Below are 21,030 nucleotides of genomic sequence, written 5' to 3' on the forward strand. Positions count from 1 at the left end.
CAGAGTTCATTCTCTCCACCTCCTTTATTAATCCCTTCCTCCCTCTGCAGATCCAAAGTTCATTTTTATGTCCCAAAAAATGGCAGCCAGGTGTGTGCCTTCATCTTAGCTCGTTCTCTCCACCCCTCCTAAGGTTATTTCAGGGGACTGTGGTTTGAGGCTTGACATGTAAAAGAACATTCCTGAATAACTCAAAGTATAATAGAAGCTCAAACTGGAAATGAAAAATAACGCACCAACCAATTCCCTTCTATCAAGCTTTGCAGTTTGTTAACAGCTACTACAATAAGTGTCAAGAGCTAACAATGAACAGCATTTATTAAGATAGTATTTATAAATTATTCCTGAGATGGTAAAGATGTGTCATCAGCTACTGTCTCCAGTGTGCTTTAGAATCATATTTGTCAATTTTAATGGGAAAAAAGCGTTGATATACTTAATTTGCATGATTATATATTTTTTTAGACTTAAAAAGTGCAAAATAAAACATTTAAACATGAAATTGAAATATTTTTGTAATATTACCAATGTATTTAATGTCACGTTGAATAAATTTAATTAAGAGTTTAATTAATCAGGTTACATAATGAAGTATTAATTCATAGAAGTACTAGTGTCAAAATATTTACTGATTTCAGTTCATACAGCTGAACATATCAACAATTTAATCTATTTTTATAATGAGTAAATATTAACATTTAACCTATGGAGCTGAATAAACACTGTACTGTTATTTCATGACACTCATTAACCGTTATTGTTAACAAACTGAACAATTGTTGCCAAAATAATATTCTTCCCGCAATCTCTGCGTCACATCCCTTCTCCTATTTCATGACATTGCTATATGCATTCACCTCCCTATGTACCAGGACATGTGACCGCGCCGTCTCACAGCATTCACCACACACAGTGTGGCCACAGTGACAACTAGTGGTCAAAACTACACCTTAAAAGTGCTCTGCCTCCTTTCTATTTCCCATTTTTAAATAAGCCACAAGAAGTCTTCGAAAGCATCTGCTACTCCGAAGACACCTGAACATCAAAAACATCTTCCAAACCTTCCCCTAACAAAGAAAAAACTAAAGGAAAAAATCATTATTGCTCCACATTATCATGACATTTTCACCCTAATTCTACAAAAATCCACATACCTGACAAAAATGTCTAGCGACTGCTCGTAAATAAAACAAGACAACGGAAGTGTACAAATAAAAGATACATGGCGTCCCTCTATGCAACCACGAGCTGACCTGCAGCAGAGCCCTGCTCACCTCCAGCCTGCAGACCAACACATGACAGCCAAAACCGCTACACTTTCATCAAGTGATGTCAGATTTTCTGGAGGTGAGGGCGGGGTTAGAGAGAGCACTGTGGAGGGCAAGACCCTGCAAACCCCATGAGCTTCTCCAGCACTGACTCCTGGGATCCATCATTTGGGTAGGGCCTTAATTCTTGGGGGACCATGCCAAAATCTGGAGGAGACCACAAAAAATAATCCCCCAAACATCCTGGTCCCTTGTTCTTTCAGTAGTTAATTTGTCTGACTACAGTTCGACTATCCCGTGGTGATGGGCGTGTTAATAAGACAAACATGCGTTCGGACACGCTAAGAGTTATAGTGGCTTGAGCCTGCTGTTACATATCATTTACTTTTTTTTTTCGTTACTGTTATTCATTATTTTCTATAATGACTTTAAACATTTAATTTTTAATCCTCTTTTTCATAGCTCCTTCTCTAAAAAGAGTCATTGTGAAGTTTTATCTTTTTTCTGGGTTACTTCACTCTTATTCTCCCATCTCTCCAGGAGGCATCACAAAATCCGGGGTGCAGAGCGGTCGTTGGAGACGGTTTTGCGCAGTCGCACCCCTCGACGGATAGACTTCAGCATGTCCCCTTCCTCCTGGGCCGCTTCGGGGTCAACTTGGGCTTCGGGGCCTGGCGGTGGCTGGTTCGGAAGTGAGGGGAAAGGGAACTGGCCCTCACCTAAGGCGTGAGCACTTGCCACCAGCTCCCCAATCTTCTCCACCAGACTGTGGCGATTGGCGGCTAGCAGGTGATCTTCTTCGCCTGGTTGCCCATATACACTCATTTCCAGGCCACCTACGCCACCTGAACCCCAAGCAGTGTTTGGCAGGCTCAGCCTCTTTGGAGAGGCCTTCACGTACTCCAGAGCTCCTGGGGAGGCGTCATCGGGCACATAAAAGACACATTCTTCGCTGCCCACACGAGCGGGAGGACCAGTGGACCCGCCGGGTGAGTCAGGCACAGTGGGGGTCTTGACTGGCACGATGGGTGGGCGTATAGGAATAGGCCCAGCATTGGAAAGGGTGCGTCTCACCCCGGGCTTTGTAGATGGTGTTCGGCGGATAGTGGCCGTACCGGGGATACCACCCCCTCCACCAGGTGGTCCGCCCAGAGCACCCACTCCGCTTGGTAGACCTGCTGTGCTAGCAGGACGCTTAGTCTGTATCATGCGGCGGTAGTTCTGGGCGATATTACTGTGGCGGGGAATCGTGGAGGATTTATCAAATTCAGCCTGACCATCGGCCTCAGTGTCTCCATTCACTGAGTAACCGTCGTAATCGGAGCCTGGCAGGAAAGAAAATCCCACTTATCAAGTCTCATTACATGTGTTTAGGCTCATATAGATGCAAGTTGTTAGTACAGGAGGATGTGTGTGTGTTACCCTGTGAAGGGATGGTGTCTTCTGAGCAGGATGGGGTGGTTGTCTGAGTGCTGTATCCACTGGAGTACTGAAGGGAGTCGCGGCTGCTCTTCTGCTGCTCCATGCTGAGGCCTCGAGTGAGCACCATGGCCAGATCACTCGCAGCTGGAGAGACCTCCTCACCGTGCTGAACAATCACACAATACAGACATAGAGTTACAACATGTATTGGTACAACTACACAGGGTGTAAAATTGATGAAGTAACTAAGCTGGTAAGTAAAGAATTGTGTTATAGAATGTGATGTACAGTGGTGATCAGAATTCGAAAGCAATTTCCTAAATTCTGAGGTCAGTCCTCAGTGTCCTCCGGGTGCTCTGGTTTCCTCCACAGTCCAAAGACATGCGGTAGGTTACCTACATATCCCTTGTATTTTTCCCCGATACAGATTGTTTGTTTGCTATGAGGTATAATTTCAGAATGTGGGATAGTGAACAGTGTTGCCAGATTGCAATGGGCAGTTATGAACTTGATTGTGCTGGTAAAAAAATGGCTTGGGTGGGTTGGAAAAATTCATTCATTCATTCATTTTCTTTTCGGCTTTGTCCCTTTATTAATCTGGTGTCACCACAGCGGAATAAACCGGCAACTTATCCAACATATGTTTTACGCAGCGGATGCCCTTCCAGCTGCAACCCATCACTGGAAAACATCCACACACACTCATTCACACTGATACACTACGGACAATTTAGCTTACCCAATTCACCTGTACCACATGTTTTTGGACTTGTGGGGAAACCGGAGCACCTGGAGGAAACCCACCCCAACACAGGGAGAACATGCAAACTCCAAACTGAGCCAGCCGAGGCTTGAACAGCGATCTTCTTGCTGTGAGGCGAACGTGCTACCCACTGCGCTACCGTGTAGCCCCGGGTTGACGAAATTTGAAACATAAAATTTTCTATCCAAATCTTTCAACAAAAAAGTAATTCTGTGCTTTTACTCCATTCACTTACAGTTTTCAGTTTTTAACTAATTAACTTATTTAATTTATTTTTTTTTTTTTACCAGTGCTCATGTAATTTCATTCTGCTTTCAGCCACAGACATAGACTGTAAAATAGGCCACAGCCATAGCATGCTGTCAATCGCTCCTTGGAATTGAAATAAGTTGTGCTTCACACAACATCCACCAGGTGGCGCATCGAACAACAAACCCGACTGTTTGTACTCCACAGAACACACCAAGGTTATATACAGTACTGTATTTATCCTGTTGCTCCAAACTTTAAACCTTGTTTTAAAATATGCAGGATTACATTTTTACCATTATTTTGATCATGTATTTATTTTATATTTAAGATAAGAATATATATATATATATATATATATATATATATATATATATATATATATATATATATATATATATATATATATATATATATATATATATTATATATAACAGGATAACTTTAATCCTGATTCTCCAAAGCTTACTATTATAAATAAAAAAGAAAAATTAAGCACACAGAATTGTCAGATTGTGGCATCTGGCAGCCTCTAGTTAACTTTGTCTGTTAACTAAGTCTGTGAATCTGTGACTTATCTCTTATGTGTTTCTCAGCATACAGTACTGTACGTGCCCCTCGTTTCTCACGGCCACTTCACACGAGTGCTGGACGACGATCAAACAGACAGTGCTCCGCTGTCATGAACAGAGGTGGTCACTGCACGAATCATGCCAGTCAGTCTCAGGTAGTTTAAATTAAATTAGATTTAAGATAAAACCCAGATACAATCCTAATCTACATTAAGCATTCTTATGTCTTTGGTTTTATTTATATATTTCACTTCAGTATGCCAGTGAAAGTAGGCCTATGCTGTGGTAGAGATCTATTTTAAATATTATAGATAAATGAAATATTAATCTAGTATTTTGGGTGCTTTTTTGTGCATTTGGCCAAGTTTTGGACAGCTTTTGGGCTGGAAAAATCAGCTATATTAGGCAACACTGATGAAAGTGTCACGGATGGATGACGTTTTCTTCTATGTTTGGCACATCTTCATTGTCATTAAGTCTGACATTATGACAGCTGAGAGTCATGTTGTGCAGTCTGACATGATACAATTGTTTAGGATTATTAAAAGTCGCACAGTGTCAGCTGGGCTTTAATAAGATCAAAAGAGCATTTTTAAGAACATTTCATGAGTTACATATAATCTGAAGCACGGTAAAAATAATTAAATGAGAAATGTGAAAATGAAAAATGATAAAACGTATAAGTAAAGTATAAGTATAAAGTATAAGTTCAGAAACCTCTAAATCCCAGCTCACGCGCTGTTTTCTATTTAATCTTAAACAATTGTACCTAAAACTTCATCAGAGGGAAAATTTGATCGCAACAGTAATTAAGTGGCCAAACTAACAATCAAAGATCACAGATTTTAGCCTACAGTTACAAAAATCTTTTAGGATTTCCCAAGTTTGTCTCAAACGATGACCAAATCATGGCTGAAATCACACAGTGTGAGCAAGGCAAAATATTGGAGTTAATGTGCCATCTGGTGGCAATATTCTTAATTATCTTCTGAACCCTGTTCAAATAATGGTTAGTGAAAGGTTTATTACTCATGATCACTAGGTGGCGCTATTACCAGATTTATGTGTTGGGGTCATTGTAAGTTGCCAATGACACATCTAAATTTCACTGTCAATATGTTAAAGCATTGCAAAGTCGCAGATTCGGATGAAGGGTTGAGACGTTATATGCAAAAAAAAAAAAAAAAGTATTTCCAGACCACTATAGGACAGTGCAACGAAACGCTTCAGATAACATTAGACTATGGTTGTCATAACACAAACCAAATTTGGTGTGAATACGTCAATGCATTACAGAGATATCGCCTTAAATCCATTTTCACAAGCTCTACATTAAATTTGTTTGCAAATTAAACAAAAACGGTTTGTCTAATCAACCTGAATTCTATAAATATAGGTCAGCATGGTCTGTAGATCATGTGATTCAATTTTGGTAAAAATCGTACACACGGCCTAGGACTAGTTCAATAAAATAGATTATGCAAAAAATTCAAAATAGCGAAAAAAATGTTATGATGGAAAATGATGTCATATGGTTCATTTGAATCGGCTTTTGCCAAGGAATCAAATAGAAAATAATCGGAGAAATTTTGATTGTAGCTCAGTCGGCTCAAAAGTTATATCAATAAACATAAGTGAAACTTTGGACAAGTGGTGGCGCTAGAGAGTTTGAGTTAGGCTCTTCATGTTTGCTCTAGTTAATGATTAAACAGCCCTCTATCATTGTGCCAAATTATACAACTTTTGAGCATACGGTTATATGGGCAGCCATTCAATTCCGGCGGAAGAAGAAACGGAAACGGAAGAATAATAACAGTAATAGGAACGTCAACAAAACAATAGGTGCCTATGCACCTGCGGGGCTTGGCCCCTAAAAACTCCTTAGGTGTAAAAATGTATTAATTTATTTAAAAACATTCATTGATTTTTTTTTTATTGTTTTTATAATTGTTTTTAAAAAAATGTGAGCCATGTTATATCCCCTTTGAAGTGAGCCGACATCCTCCTGGTTTAGAGGCTCCTGTCTTCAGAATCAGAAAGCCCCAAATACAAACTGCTTTTCATCTTTACATCCACAATCTCCATGCTGAATATTTAATATGTGGTGAAAGTTACCTTGGCGGCTATAGTGGCCGGGGTCATCCTTGGCCTCTGGGGATCTTCTGAATATCCCTGTGACTGAGGAGAGGTTTCTGCCACAGGCTCTTTCCTCCTCTGAAGGGTGCTGGCCAGCGGCTGATCGCTCGAACCTACCTTTGACCAATCCTGAAGAAGCAGAGGCTGTTAGTAAAGGTCACCGCAAAGCAACTAATGCAACGGTCTCGGGGTCGAGAGAGAAGATAGGCCCACGATCCAGCAGTTTGAGTGTCCTTTCAACAGATAAGGTCTCATGTGCTTTAGAAAAAAGCCAAATCTCAGTGTTTGAGGTGGAGAGACTCACAGGTACCTTCCGTGGCCTGCTCGGTTTGGCAAATCTCGCAGCCAGAGATTTGAAACCAGGATTACACAGCCAACAGAATAGGTGCATGTTAAAAAGCAAAATGAGGTAATGAATGAGGTTAAGCAGAATGAAACACACCAGCACACTGTCAAGAAGTGTTATTCAGAAAGGCACATATTCAACTCTGGAGCTGCACGATATTAAAAGAATTTGATACTGTGTTCTTTTATTCTTTTGTAATATCTTTCGCTAGATGAAAGATATGAAGTCAGTTAAAAAAGCAAAGAATAGGTGTAGATACAGATTTATTGTGCCTACTTTAACTGTATTATTATTATCCTGTGTATGCATTTGTAGGACTTTCATTTAAAATAGGCTACAAAGATTATTGAATGAGCTTTTTTCAAATAAAAGTATTTTCATACATGTCAACCCTTCTGTGTTTCCCAGGATTCACCTGTATTTTACAATTGTATCCCGCTATCATCCCTAAAAGGTATTTTCCTGTATTTATCCCGTATTTTCAATCTTTCAATGAAGGGGGACTGTAAACATTAAAGAGCTGATTTTCCCTATACGCAACCCATACCGCCGAAACACCAGGGGATACCCCTTGCTCTAAAATGTGAGTCTGTTCTGTGTTTTTGTTTTAATTTGGCAACAGTTTAAAATAAATCTAAAAACAGCGGGATTCCCTTCCTTTCCATTAAAGGCGCTGTCGCCCCTACTATGCAATCCTCAAAACAGTCAGTTCATGTGACCAATTGCGTGACTGCCAGACCCACTCCATAGTAATAGATAGATGCTGTTTCCCAAACGGATTCTGTACACGTGATTTGAAGTGGAGCTAAATTCTGGGTTTTCAGTGTGTGTTTGAACAGATATATACAGTTGAAGTCAGAATTTTTAGCCCCCCTGTTTATTTTTTCCCCAATTTCTGTTTAACAGAGAGAAGATTTTTTTTATCAACACATTTCTAAACATAATAGTTTTAATAACTCATTTCTAATCACTGATTTATTTTATCTTTGCCATGATGACAGTAAATAATATTTGACTAGATATTTTTCAAAACACTTCTATACAATTAATAAGGTTAACTAGGCAGGTTAGGCTAATTAGGCAAGTTATTATATAATGATGGTTTGTTCTGTTGACTATCAAAAAATATATAGCTTAAAGGGGCTAATAATTTTGACCTTAAATGGATTTATTTAATTAAAACCTGCTTTTATTTTAGCCAAAATAAAACAAATAAGACTTTCTCCCGAAGAAAAAAATTATTATTAGACATACTGTGAAAATGTCCTTACTCTGTTAAACATCATTTGGAAAATATTTAAAAAAGAAAAAAATGAATTCAAAGGGGAGCTAATAATTCTGACTTCAACTGTACATAAAATTAATAATAATAATAATAACATTTAAAGATGTCGATCTTGGTGGGTTTTCTTTTAAACACAACCATTTTTGTCTTAAATGAGCATAAACAGTTAAGAAAGCAATTGAATGCTTTCATTATAGATGCGTGCAAAGTGTTAAAGCTCTGTTATTTAATGTAATCAAATAAAAAAATCTAAATGAGAGATTCATTTGCTGCTCTTTAATCAGAATATTTTAATTATACAGTGAAGAAAAGGTTAATGAGATTTGATAATTTCATTCAATTTCTTTATAATAGATTATTTTAGACTGTTTAGGCTAGACTGTTTGCTGATTTATTTGCAGCTTTTTATGTTTACTATTTAGTAAATAATAATAATAATACTAATATTAATAATAATGAAACCTATTACTGACCGTATTATTGTTTATTTACAATGAAACAGCTCTAGATGTAACATACTTATTTTTGTTATTTATTAATTTTTGGGATTATTTGGATGTTGTCTAGTTTTTAGTAAAACATATGCTGGATAAGTTGGCGGTTCATTCCACTGTGGCGACCCCTGACTAATAAAGGGACGAAAAGAAAATGAATTAATGATTTATGAAAAGTATATTTTACTTGTCTAGGAAATACTTCCTGTTTTAAGTGTTTTCCTATTCTAGGAAATACTTGCTGTTTTAAGTGTTTTCCTATTCTAGGAAATACTTCCTGTTTTAAGTGTTTTCCTATTCTAGGAAATACTTCCTGTTTTAAGTGTTTTCCTATTCTAGGAAATACTTCCTGTTTTAAGTGTTTTCCTATTCTAGGAAATACTTCCTGTTTTAAGTGTTTTCCTACTCTAGGAAATACTTCCTGTTTTAAGTGTTTTCCTATTCTAGGAAATACTTGCTGTTTTAAGTGTTTTCCTACTCTAGGAAATACTTCCTGTTTTAAGTGTTTTCCTATTCTATGAAATACTTCCTGTTTTAAGTGTTTTCCTATTCTAGGAAATACTTCCTGTTTTAAGAATCTTTAGATATTTGAACTAGAAACAAGACAAAACTCTTCGCAAGAAAAGCCTTTTTTTTCCAGCACAGATATTTAGAATGCCAAATACAGGCCCGGATTAAGAATTTAGAGGCCCTGGGCACAATGTCTTGCAGGCCCCCTACTTAGCTGCAACCATATAGTTGAGCTAAAAAATAAGATTAATATAATATTTAAAAAAAATAAAATTATCTATAATGTATTGCCCGCATTTTTTAAATAAATGATATACAGTACATTTCTAGTCAACAAACATTTAACTTATTTTAAAAGCATTTAAAGCACACTTTGACAAAAAAAAAATACTAATACAACTAGTGAAAATGAATGAATTTTAATACACTTGTTCAAGTTCACTGAAGCAGAACTACATTTTTTATTTAAGGGTATTTTTAATGTATAACTTCTACAAACTTATAATGCATATTTGGTCATAACACCTCTCCAATCCAGTTCTATGAATCTGAGTCCTCCATAATACACACACTTATTAATGATTCCTACTTGTTTTCCTCGTGATGAAGAGTAGCTAAATCTGATATGTAGTGGGGGAAAAAAGAAGAACGTGTTTATCAGATGCTGGATTCGAACCGGGTTCATGATCAGTCATGTCAAAAGATGCTGCCATGCGCTTTACAAGCTACGCCACTCAGTGTGCTATTATGTTTAACTATTATGTTTAGAAATGTGTTGAAAAAAATCTCTCTTAAACAGAAATTTTAAAACAGAATGAAAATTTAACAGGAGGGCTAATAATTCTGACTTCATCTATATATCGTGCAGCCCAACGCAACAGGCAAAAACAACACGCATAACAGAAGAGGAAGTAACCAAAACTGCAATGAGAAGTGCCAATGGAGACAAACCTTCCAGCAAGGAACCTTGGATGTGGGAGAGGGTGTGTTGGATCCGGGGGAGCGGTTATAGGGTGGGGACGCAGGAAGAATGACAGAGAAAGGCCTGATGGAGCCAGTGTGAGAGAGAGCAGGGCGGAAGGTAGCGAAGGACGAGCCAAACTGCGGAATGGAGAGATAAGATCGAGACCGTCAGAGCAGTAGCAGACCCCTGTCCCCTTACACATGAGGGACCCGAGCCTTTTGGCCTGTTTCCACTGAGCAGTATGGTACAGTTTGGTACAGTTTGGTGCCTAACCTTTTTTTTTTTGTCTGTTTCCACTGTCAAAAAGTACTAAAAAGCGAACCGTAGCACTTTTTGGGTACCCTTTCCAAAGCTATTTTCTATTTGCGTGCACTCGTCGCATGACTATTTTTTTTTAAATAACAAACAATAATAACAATAATAACATGTTATTGTTGAAGTGCAGCTTCTCACACCCTTTCAGAAATGGACAAACACGAGAGTAATGCAGGAAAAAACAAACAAATCAAAAACAAATAAACTGCAATGTATAATTTAGGGCTGGTCGATACAATTTTTATCAATATTTATTGACCGAACACCATTGTCAATATTAATAAAAAAAGATTTGGTATGTAGTTTCAGTATGAAGCGCTATAGTTTTATTAAAATGTAGCTGCTGAGTGCACGCCTAGGAAGCAGTAACAATAAGTTTAGGGTGTAAGTTTGTCATTTCCAACGGAGGCGCGCGACGGACTTGGACGACGCGCATATGGAAGCACCGCGCACATGTTGAGCAAAACATCAACAACTTTTCCGAATACCACAAGCGCACTACAATTCATGTAAGTAGAACTAACCAATCTGCTTCACACTTTGTATGGAATATACACATTTCAGTAATAACAGCAGACTAATTACCTCAAACAAACACTGCAGCGCTTTTTACTTTTGCCCATAAACTTGCATCGGAGCTGCAGCAATGGTTTGTCTGGTTGTCATCCACTAAGAAAAACCTTTGATGGCAGTGTAGTTACAGAAAGACGCCAGGGGAGCGCGAGTGCAAAATCTATTGTAAATGGTCAAGGAATCCACGCACACGTGCTTGTCACTTCAGGTCAGAATAACAACATATGCGAAAATGAGTTCCGTATAGCAGCAACAAAGATATTGTAAATAAAAAAGGATGTAAGGATGTCGTCAGAGTGGCTTTTTGGTTTCTTTTCTTGTGCATCCCAGCCTCTAGCTCCCTATCTGAGAGATGTTTTTAGCATGAGGGGTTATGAAGTTATTCAACCTCTCAATCTGCAATGTTGCAGTATGTATTTGAATAATGATGGTTAGTTCCTTTACTTGAAAGCTCAGATTTGTGTTGTTATTACATAATTATTACATAATATACATAATTTATGTTGTTGACAGAGTTTGAGGTTGACTGTATCATTATTATTCACATCTTAAAGTTTGCTTTGATTGTTAAGCATTTGCACTTTACCATTGCACACACACTGTAACATTTTATTTATCAAGTTTAAGATTCTCTATAACACTTTTGTTTATTTTATTATAAAGAGATGAGCTATTTTGTTTAAATATTTTTGTATTTGAATATTTAAACTGTTTGCCGTTGAATTGTTGGTAAATTATAATGAAGTGGTTAAAAAATCCTAATATTCCTAAATGTATACTGTAAAAAATATTCAATAATTATCGATATTGAATGATATGAAACATGATATTGTGATACATTTTTTATTGCAATATCATCCAGCCCAAGTTTAATTATTATTACTGCCTTTTGGACTGTTATGAACAGTCTGAATTACTTTTAAACAAGAGGTTACATGTGCTGAAGAATAAAGATACAGATGGGAAGTTTGCACTGACTGTATACTGTAAATGAAAAAGCTTATTTATAGTCTATGACCTACCACTTTAAAGTAACAAACACTGTACATCTCACTAAATTTAGGCTAAATCTCTGCTTTATTTATTTATTTGTTTATGTATGTATGTTTGTACTTTCATTTAGTTATCTTTTATTTCTTTAGTGTTACTTTCCAAAATAAATACTTGTTGCATTTAACAAGTTTACAATGATAATAAAGCTTGTTAACAAGTTGCTAATGATTAACGAAGGAATTATAATGTTTTGTTTCAGTATTTCATCTTCATTTACAAGTAGCAGTGTTTTAACAGCTAGGGTATATTTCTGTCTGTTCGCATCCCGTCCCTTTGTGCCCCCTGGTGGCATAGTCCCAAACTGCTTTTACACCTAAAAACATGTTACGGAACATAATTCCTTAGTGCTGTGGCAGCGCCACACGTGGCAATAATGGTCCTTTTTGAAGTGTCACACACTGTATGTTTTGTACTGTTTTTAAAACCCAAAAAAGGCCTAAATATATGTTGCGTGAATTTTTTTCTGTAAAAATGATAAGTAGACGACCCATACAGCTTTACTTTTGCATTTCTTCAAGCAAGAATGACAACGACTGTAACTTTCTGTCATACACCAAGCCTACCAAAAGGGTACCATTTGACAGTGGAGACACAAGTCTGATAAAGGTGACTTGTACCATACCGAACTGAACCGTACTACAGATTGGAAATGAGCCATTAGTGTATGTGAGGTGTGTGGTGTTTCCAAATACAGGAAATTTCAGATCTAAAGACAGAAAAAAGACCAAACCAGCAACTAGGACAAAGAAGATTCCAGACTCACAGACAGACACTAGCAAACATCAGCACATGTCCTGTGGGTGCGGAGCTCAGACACTTACTGTTGTTGGAGAGCTACACTCACTCACTGACTGACAGGTCTCAGACGCCTCTGAGGACGCTGAACTGGAGGACTTCTGAAACACAGATAGCCATAGGTGAGGGGTCAGCACGGTGAAGCCTCTGGATATTTTATCATAGTGGATGGATTAAATTCACACTTTATTAAAATAACATTTTAAATTATTCAATCAATTTAACCAGGCAACTTAAGTCTGAAAGTCACACAGAAGATTTCGAGAGAAGATGTACTTCATAAACAAATTAACTATTATACACTATATAAAAACTGCATAATAAAACTTTCAACTTGTTTTTTTTAGCTAAACTAAATTTAACTTGATGTTTTAAGTTAGATTAATTTATGCAAGTTTAAATGACTTCAAATAAAAATTTAAGTGAGCAACATGACATATTTGTTATATTTACACTGCAAAAAAATACTGGTTGCCTTAAATTTTTAAGCTGAATCAAATTAACCTTAAGAGTCTATTGAACTCATATTATGCTAACCTGAACTAAAACAGATGGTGAATCTTATAAAATTAAGTTGGAACAAGATTTATTAGTTTAATATGTTAAAATGAACTAAAACATATGTTGTCATGACTAATTGATCATATAATTTTTACAGTGTAGTTTTATTAAATATAAATGCTTAGGTTGGTTATCGTCAATACTCGGAAAGAGGGGCATCTCCCCTATGGAAAAAAAATGACAAAGCCACCATTCCCCCTTACCATCCTTTTTAGATTAACAACAGTGTGTGTAATATAAAACTTATCATGCAAATTAAAATATTAAAATGATCTATTAATGGTCATTTATGACTTATAAACAACGACAATTGACCAATCAGAACTCAGTATTGTAATAAGGCACCACGCACAAGCGCAATACAGTTCATCGCGTCATTTTATGCAATTTTCAAAATGTCTCAGAGAGCAGTTCAGACGCAACTTTTTACATTCTTTAAAAAGAAGAGAACAGAAGGTATAATATTCAGTTGTTTACTATTGTATATGAATGCTGTACCTGCTGTGCATAACTGCATTTCAGAACAGTTCAGGCAGCTTGACGCGAGTGTAACTTAAGCTGTTCTGCAGTATATTCACTGTAAAACACAGTGCTTGCTAACATTTGCTTAAGCGACCAAAGTTTCACTGTTAATATTTAAGTTCTGGAAGATGCTAGGTTTCCTGTTTCTAAAATGAACCATTATTACTGTCCCTAATATCAGAACGCAAATGATGTGATGCATTTTTACAATCACTGTTGTCCAAATGTTGCTCAGTTTTCTCGAAAATGCTTCCAAACAGCTCAGCCGCTTCACATCTCCATACCATGTTTTGCTTATAAATAAATCTTGAGCTTTAATATGAGACAATGACTTAGTCGTCTATTCAGAAAAACATTTGTGAATGAATCAGCTGTTCGAACAACTTAATTAAATGTGTCATTCAGTGACAAAGACGGAGACTTGACTCCACCTACTGGTGGTTTTAGTTTCATTTTCATTAATAATTTAATTGCATTCATGCCACCTCCTATGCCTTGTTAAACATTTATTTATGAATAAAAAGTAAAGTTATCTAAATGCTAACTTTGTTTCTTTGCCTTCTTTGTTGTGTCAAGATGAATTTTGTTGATTTAATCTGATTGTTAGATATTCTTCCTGATATTATTTCAGTTTATATAAAAAAGCTGATGTAGTTGGGCCACATAAGGTAAACAAAGTACTGTAAACAAAAAGGTAAATTTATATTTAGTCAGTCAAACAGTTGCTGATAGTCAAAGATTTACATTGTCAATTAATCGATTGTTCATTTTAATTTCAGGATTTTCTTAAAAATGACATGCTTTAGATTGTTAATGGTTGGTGGTTATTTAAAAAAAACATTTTCTCAAATTAAAAATGTATTTATACCTATTTTTTGTCATTGTGTGTGTGTAGCTACAGGACTATTATTATTATTATTATTATTGCATAATTATTATTATTCGCGGTACTAATTATCAAATAGAAATAAATAAATCAATAAAGGCAAGCAAGAAGGTCGCTGATTCGAGCCTCGGCTGGGTCAGTTGGCATTTCTGTGTGGAGTTTGCATGTTTTCCCCGTGTTCACGTGGGTTTCCTCCGAGTGCTCCGGTTTCCCTCACTAGTCCAAAAAACATGTGATTTAGGTGAAATGGGTAAGCTGAATTGTCCATAGTGTATGTGTGTGAATGAGTGTGTATGAATGTTCCCCAGTGATGAGCTGCAGCTGGAAGAGCATCCGTTGCATAAAACATATGCTGGATAAGTTGGTGGTTCATTCGGCTGTGGTGACCCTGGATTAATAAAGGGACTAAGCTGAAAAGAAAATGAATGAATGAATCAATAAATCAATAAATAAGTGTTAAAAAAGATAAAAAGAGTCATGTGGTAATCATTGGCTAAGCATACGCATGAATCTTCATGCCTTGTGTGTTTCTGATTTTTCTTTATTAGTTTGACCCTCAACTTGCATATCTTATATATCTTGCATCCGAAAGCTATGAAAGAACTAAGAGGGAGCATTCCAAGGCAGGACGGCATCAAGTTATGTTCCAATTCAAATTCCGCTTCACTTTCTGCCTCGAGAGGTTCCTTCTTCTGGGTCAATTTTGAAGGCAGCATTGATATGTCCTTCACTGCCTTCAATATTCCATAACTCTCTCATTTCTCACAGTCTGAAAAATAGTTTTTTCCAAGCGCTGCTCAGGTACCATTTTGTCTGTTTCTCTATAATTTTGTAAATGTTTGTTTTCAGCCAACATTTTCCACTGTAGCTGACATCTCTTGTGAGAAGTTAGTATTGCAGTAAGCAAATACTCCCTTAGTTATGATCAAAGCTCTCGCTATTTTGGTGAATTTGATTAAATCTTCATGCTGTTTCAGAAGTCTCTCTGCGGTTTAGCAGATGCTTTTGTGCACAAACGCTGCCTCCAGAGTCACTAACTGATAAGTGAGCTGACTAAGCTTATACGCTCACAGCCATGGTGAGAAATACATTGTAACCATGTGCTTGGTAGATTCACAACCAGGCAAAATCTTTTTCCCCCCATGATTAGGAAAAACAGCATTTGAGCTCCGAGAAAACTGCATTTCTCTTGCTTTCCTCCAAGAAACATGCTTAAGAAAGCACCTCCCTGTGTGCATACTGTAAAGCTGATGTTCCACATGCAATGCTTCACAAGCACATTTCAAGCACTGCACCACTTCCTATCATTTTTTTTAAGAGAATGTGAAATGTCAACCTCCCCCTTATGGTGAAAATGAACAGTACATTTCTGACATGCGACTGGTTCAAATCGATCATTTCAGCCTAGTCCACAAGAGGTCACTGTGATCTTTCAGACTAGACTAGGAATTTGTCTGGGACACAGATGTGTGGCAACACTGCTTTCATTTAGTGAGTCTATGGGGCATCGTTTTGGGTTTATATAAACCCCCACATTTCTGCAGAGTCACTGCATTGCTAGCGGCAAAACATTTAGCTCTAGAGTTTAGTGGGCTCACAACTAAAGCTTTATAACAGAAGAAACCAGGCAATATTGACTTATAGCCTATAGGCTACTCTAGTATATAATAATTTCGTTTTTTTTACATATATTATTGCATTAGCCTAATTTGCATAGATGTTTTATAGTTTATAAAATGAACACCTCAGTTTTGGTGCGAATTTTAAAAACGCATCTTTTATAAGAACTATTATTAATAACTTTAATTTTCCAAATGGAAACAAGTTGGTTTGCTGGTTGTATTTGCTATATGCTTTTTTAAATGGTGCATTCCCCAGCCGTAGGCTACACACGCTCCGCATGTCTGTTGTTTTGGAGCCCTGATGACATGCAGACAAATTCACGGCAGGTGTTTAGAATAGTTCTCTTTAAGCTAGTCTACATATTATGACTTCAATTAAAAATTATCTTCAGAATCTATTCAATTTGAATTTCCTACCTGTATGTGTTCTGTTGTTCATGCAGGCTTTAATGCTATGAATTAGTTTGTATGTTATTTCTTTAGTTTCATATCTTTAGTAGGACTATTCCAGGAACAAATTATTCCATTTCATAATCAATTATTAAAGTACAACTTTAATTAAAACAAGGATATGCATAATAAGACGTGGTCATGGAAGCGAATTTATACTTCGAATTATGTTCAGAGCTCCTTGTTTAAAATAGGCTAACAGCCAAACTATATAGTATAAGATAACACACATAGCTGCCTGAATAAATAGGCAAAAAAATACACAGTTGAGCACTTAGGCCTATTAAAATATTATTTAAAAAAAAACTGTACTGAAAGAAATAAGCACATGAAAGAATGTTGCTTTCACACCGCTTAGCTCACGTGCTCTGGCTGCTACAGTATATCAGTTCAGTATGCTCAATATGTTACATAACTGCCCCCTGTTGGCCATATATTTCTTGTGTTAGACCATGTTTTGCTTTAATGCAGTTTACTGCGGAGACGTGCGACATTAAATTAAATCACTCGCACATTCTCAGAAGCCATATCTGTATCTGATATATTTTGAGTTCGTAAATGTATGTTTTTTTATACATTGATTAGAACATAAAAACTGCTAGGGTCTTATACATTTATTAAAGATTCAAATAAGTTCATTCAGCAATATATAACAACAACACAATATTAGCTGTTTGTAAATTAGTCAAAAATGGTAGCCCATATACTGCAAAAAAGAGTAAAAATTATATATATATATATATATATATATATATATATATATATATTAGCTAATATATTAGCTCAGCTAATAGCTCACCAAAGCCGTCAAAGTGATGTCTTCAGAGAAGAGCTGCCATTCATTTGCAGAAGCAAATGGTTTCATTAAAGATTACCAAAACAGCAATTATTTTTCAGTGACTTACACAGATTGATTGTTTACCTTATACTGTAAAATCAAATATACCCGTAAATAAGCAGTTTTCTATATTTTGTTATTCATGTTTTTTTTTCCCTGTTTATTTCTGCTGTAAAATTGCATTAGGGACCTTGATGTTTTTTCCAACAAATTTAATCTTGAAAAGTTTGAAAAGTGACTTTTAATAACATTTTTAATAGTTTAAAGTGATATATTGTTTGGGTTGGTGTTACATATTACCCTGCAAAAACATTACCAATAAACTGCCAGTACATTATCTGTTATTTTACAGACTCATTTCTCTACATATTATTTCTTATACATTTTATTATTTCAAACATGTCAATAAAAGTCACTTAATCCTAATTAACAGATTTTTTTACAGTGTACAACTAACAATGTGCGCTTGCAAAAAAAATCATGAGAGTTAATTTCATCAAACTTTAAAATACATAAAAATAGTAAACAGTTACAATATGTTAAACAATTTTTTTACTTAGATAGTATTTTAATAAAATAAATTCAGCTTTTATTTTGTAATGTAATGTGTATTTATATAGCGCATTTATTGTGTATGGCCATACACCCAAAGCGCTTCACAATCATGAGGTGGGTCTCTCCACACCACCACCAGTGTGCAGCATCCACTTGGATGATGCGACGGTAGCCACAAGACAATGGTGCCAGTGCGCTTAGCACACACTAGCTATTGATGGAGTGATAGAGCCAATTTAGTGGATTGCTATGATTAGGAGGCCATGATGGGTAAGGGCCGATGGAGAGAATTTGGCCTGAACACTCCTACTCTTTACGAAAAGTGCCATGGGATTTTTAATGACCATAGAGAGTCAGGACCTTAGTTTAACGTCTTATCCAAAAGACGGTGCCCACTGACAGTATAGTGTCCCCTTCACTTTACTAGGGCATTAGGACTCACACAGACCACAGGTTGAGTGCCCCCTGCTGGCCTGACCAACACCACTTCAAAGAGAAACCCATTTTTCCCAAGTGGTCTCCCATCCAGATACTGACTAGGCTCAGCCCTGCTTACTGTAGCTTCAGTGAATAACCGGTCTTGGGTTGCAGGGTGATATGGCTGTGGCAATTTTTAATTGGAGGATTCTAATCTTTCAACAGAGGTTTATATATATATATATATATATATATATATATATATATATATATATATATATATATATATATATATATTAAACAAATAAATGGGGTATTTCTAAAAATTTTTTGAAGAATATACTATCATTTACTTGATAAAAATACATAAAATTAAATAAAATTACATTCGATTTGATTAGTTTCGGTTCAATTCAATTCAATTCAATTCAATTCAATTCAATTCAATTCAATTCAATTCAATTCAATTTAATTCAATTCAACAAAATGCATACCTGGCTGGTTATATCGGAGGGCATGGGTGACGGGGGTTTGGAGTAGACGTTGGCGTCCTGTGAGATGAAGCCGGAGTCGTGGGACGAGACACTGCTGAGGCGGTGAGCTGCGGTCGTGAGCGGCTGGGCCAGGCTGCGGTAGCGACAGGACGAACTGGGTGAGTGAGTCTGAGAGCCACCAGAGGACCGAGACGCGCTACTATGCGCGCTGTTTACACTGCTGCAGGGGGCAAGGGGGAGTGCGACAGGGCAGAGGACCAGGGCACAAGGGTGGAAGGGTCACATATAGGCAGGTTATATGGCAATAAGTGTGAATCAAACCCACAGAATGAGCAGGATAACAAGAACATGATTGACAGGTGACAGAAGTGAAGATTTTGTGAAGTACAAAAAAAGGAAAATTAAAAGGAAGTGACAATGATCAACAAAAATTGGAGAAAAAATAAGTCAAGCAGGGGTTGATGGGTAAAAATGGAGGTCAGAGAGGGTGGGGGTTAAGGGGGGAAAGGGAAAACACATGTAAGACAAAGTTTGACAGGAGGCCTAGTATGGAGATGAAGGTTGTGTTTAAAACAATCGAAACAACCCCCATAATTCCATACGAGGCAGCACACAAACACAAACAGGTACTAAATGACACTATTATAAAACAAGGCTTTAATTGGCCCAGGAGCCAAAGCCAAATGCTAATGGGCTATTTAAAAACACTACCAGGACTGGTTATGTGAAAGAAGTGATCTTGAAATGCTTTCGCTTCTTATTGAAGCAATTATTTGATCATATTCCAGGTTAAAAACGCCACAGGAATACTGAACAGATTCTGTTGATGGGGACTACTGTGTATTAACCTGGAATATTCATTTGAGAGAGAAAGAGAGAGAGCAAAGCACTGAATTGAATGAGTAATGCAATCGTATTAAACATGTTACTTTGTCCAATCCCCAACTGTTCATTTTAGATCCTTGCTGTTTCATGACTGGAAACAAGGAGTCAATGGCTGAATAACATGAGGCAATAAGTGTTCAGCTGTGCCTATTGACAGCAAGGCTCACATATAGATGTATACTACATAATAAAGGTTTAAAGACTGCAGTGCTCTGTCTCTTATATGCATTTAGGGGGTTACATGTAATGTCAACATACAGTGAGATTGTGTAGCGCAGCAGCAGTAAAAACTGGCATCAACAGTCCCCTTTTTCTTTCAATTTCATTCAAAATCTACACACACTCTTCCACAAATGTTGAAAAATCAAACTTAAGCCTATAGAAGTTTCTAGTTATTTAGCTTACGTGAGATGGTCATTGGTAATAGTACACTTTTAAATGGTTGCTTCCATGCAGAAAAAGAAGACTCCCTTATAGCATTTGTAATGAGAATTGAATTAGTTTTAATGAAAACTGTATTGCCTTTTACACAACAAGGCTTCTACCACTACACTACATAATATATATATATATACCAAACACACAAGACAGAATTAAAATGTGCTGGTTTTAATGGTTAACAGTTAGTGTTTATCATGTTTAATGGTATTTGTAGCGTAAACCATTAGAACATCTGGTGCTCTCAGGTCACTGTAGCATTTTTGCTACTGTACAGCAAAACAATCGATAACCACTATACAATCATGCTGTGGTTACAAGTCTAAAATATTACAAATATGTTTATATAGGTTGCTTTCAATAATGTGGTTCTGGTGATGCGCAAAATTCAGATGGAGGGCAGGAAGTAAAAAAATTGAATAGGATACATAGGGGAAAGTCTGTATTTTTTGTGATTTATACCATATTTCAAAGGAGATATGAATATAAAATAACCACATCTGTTGGGCATGATCCTAATATCATGAAAAGGGCTGAGATTTCTACTCAACTAATATATATTTGCCTGTCATCGAGGCTTTAGATAGCTACTTTAAGCTATTAGATGACAGAAATAT

The 21,030-nt window shown here is 36.6% G+C and overlaps 1 protein-coding gene across 2 annotated transcripts in view; it reads right to left on the reverse strand.

Moving 5' to 3' along the window:
• Positions 1-640: 640 nt before the first annotated feature.
• Positions 641-21,030, reverse strand: part of mtss1lb (MTSS I-BAR domain containing 2b) — a 174,227-nt gene continuing 153,837 nt past the window's right edge. Inside the window, exons 10-15 of one of the 2 annotated variants that reach the window (XM_056462009.1) lie at positions 19,091-19,310; positions 12,772-12,846; positions 9,997-10,146; positions 6,390-6,539; positions 2,691-2,856; positions 641-2,593 (exon numbers count right to left, since the gene is read on the reverse strand). In XM_056462009.1, the coding sequence (XP_056317984.1) occupies positions 1,815-2,593; positions 2,691-2,856; positions 6,390-6,539; positions 9,997-10,146; positions 12,772-12,846; positions 19,091-19,310 (1,540 nt within the window). In that variant the 3' untranslated portion in view covers positions 641-1,814. The remainder of the gene's footprint in view (positions 2,594-2,690; positions 2,857-6,389; positions 6,540-9,996; positions 10,147-12,771; positions 12,847-19,090; positions 19,311-21,030) is intronic. The other variant, XM_056462010.1, reaches the window with a different exon arrangement.

This window comes from Danio aesculapii, chromosome 7 (genome assembly GCF_903798145.1).
Source record: "Danio aesculapii chromosome 7, fDanAes4.1, whole genome shotgun sequence".
Taxonomy (NCBI): domain Eukaryota; kingdom Metazoa; phylum Chordata; class Actinopteri; order Cypriniformes; family Danionidae; genus Danio; species Danio aesculapii.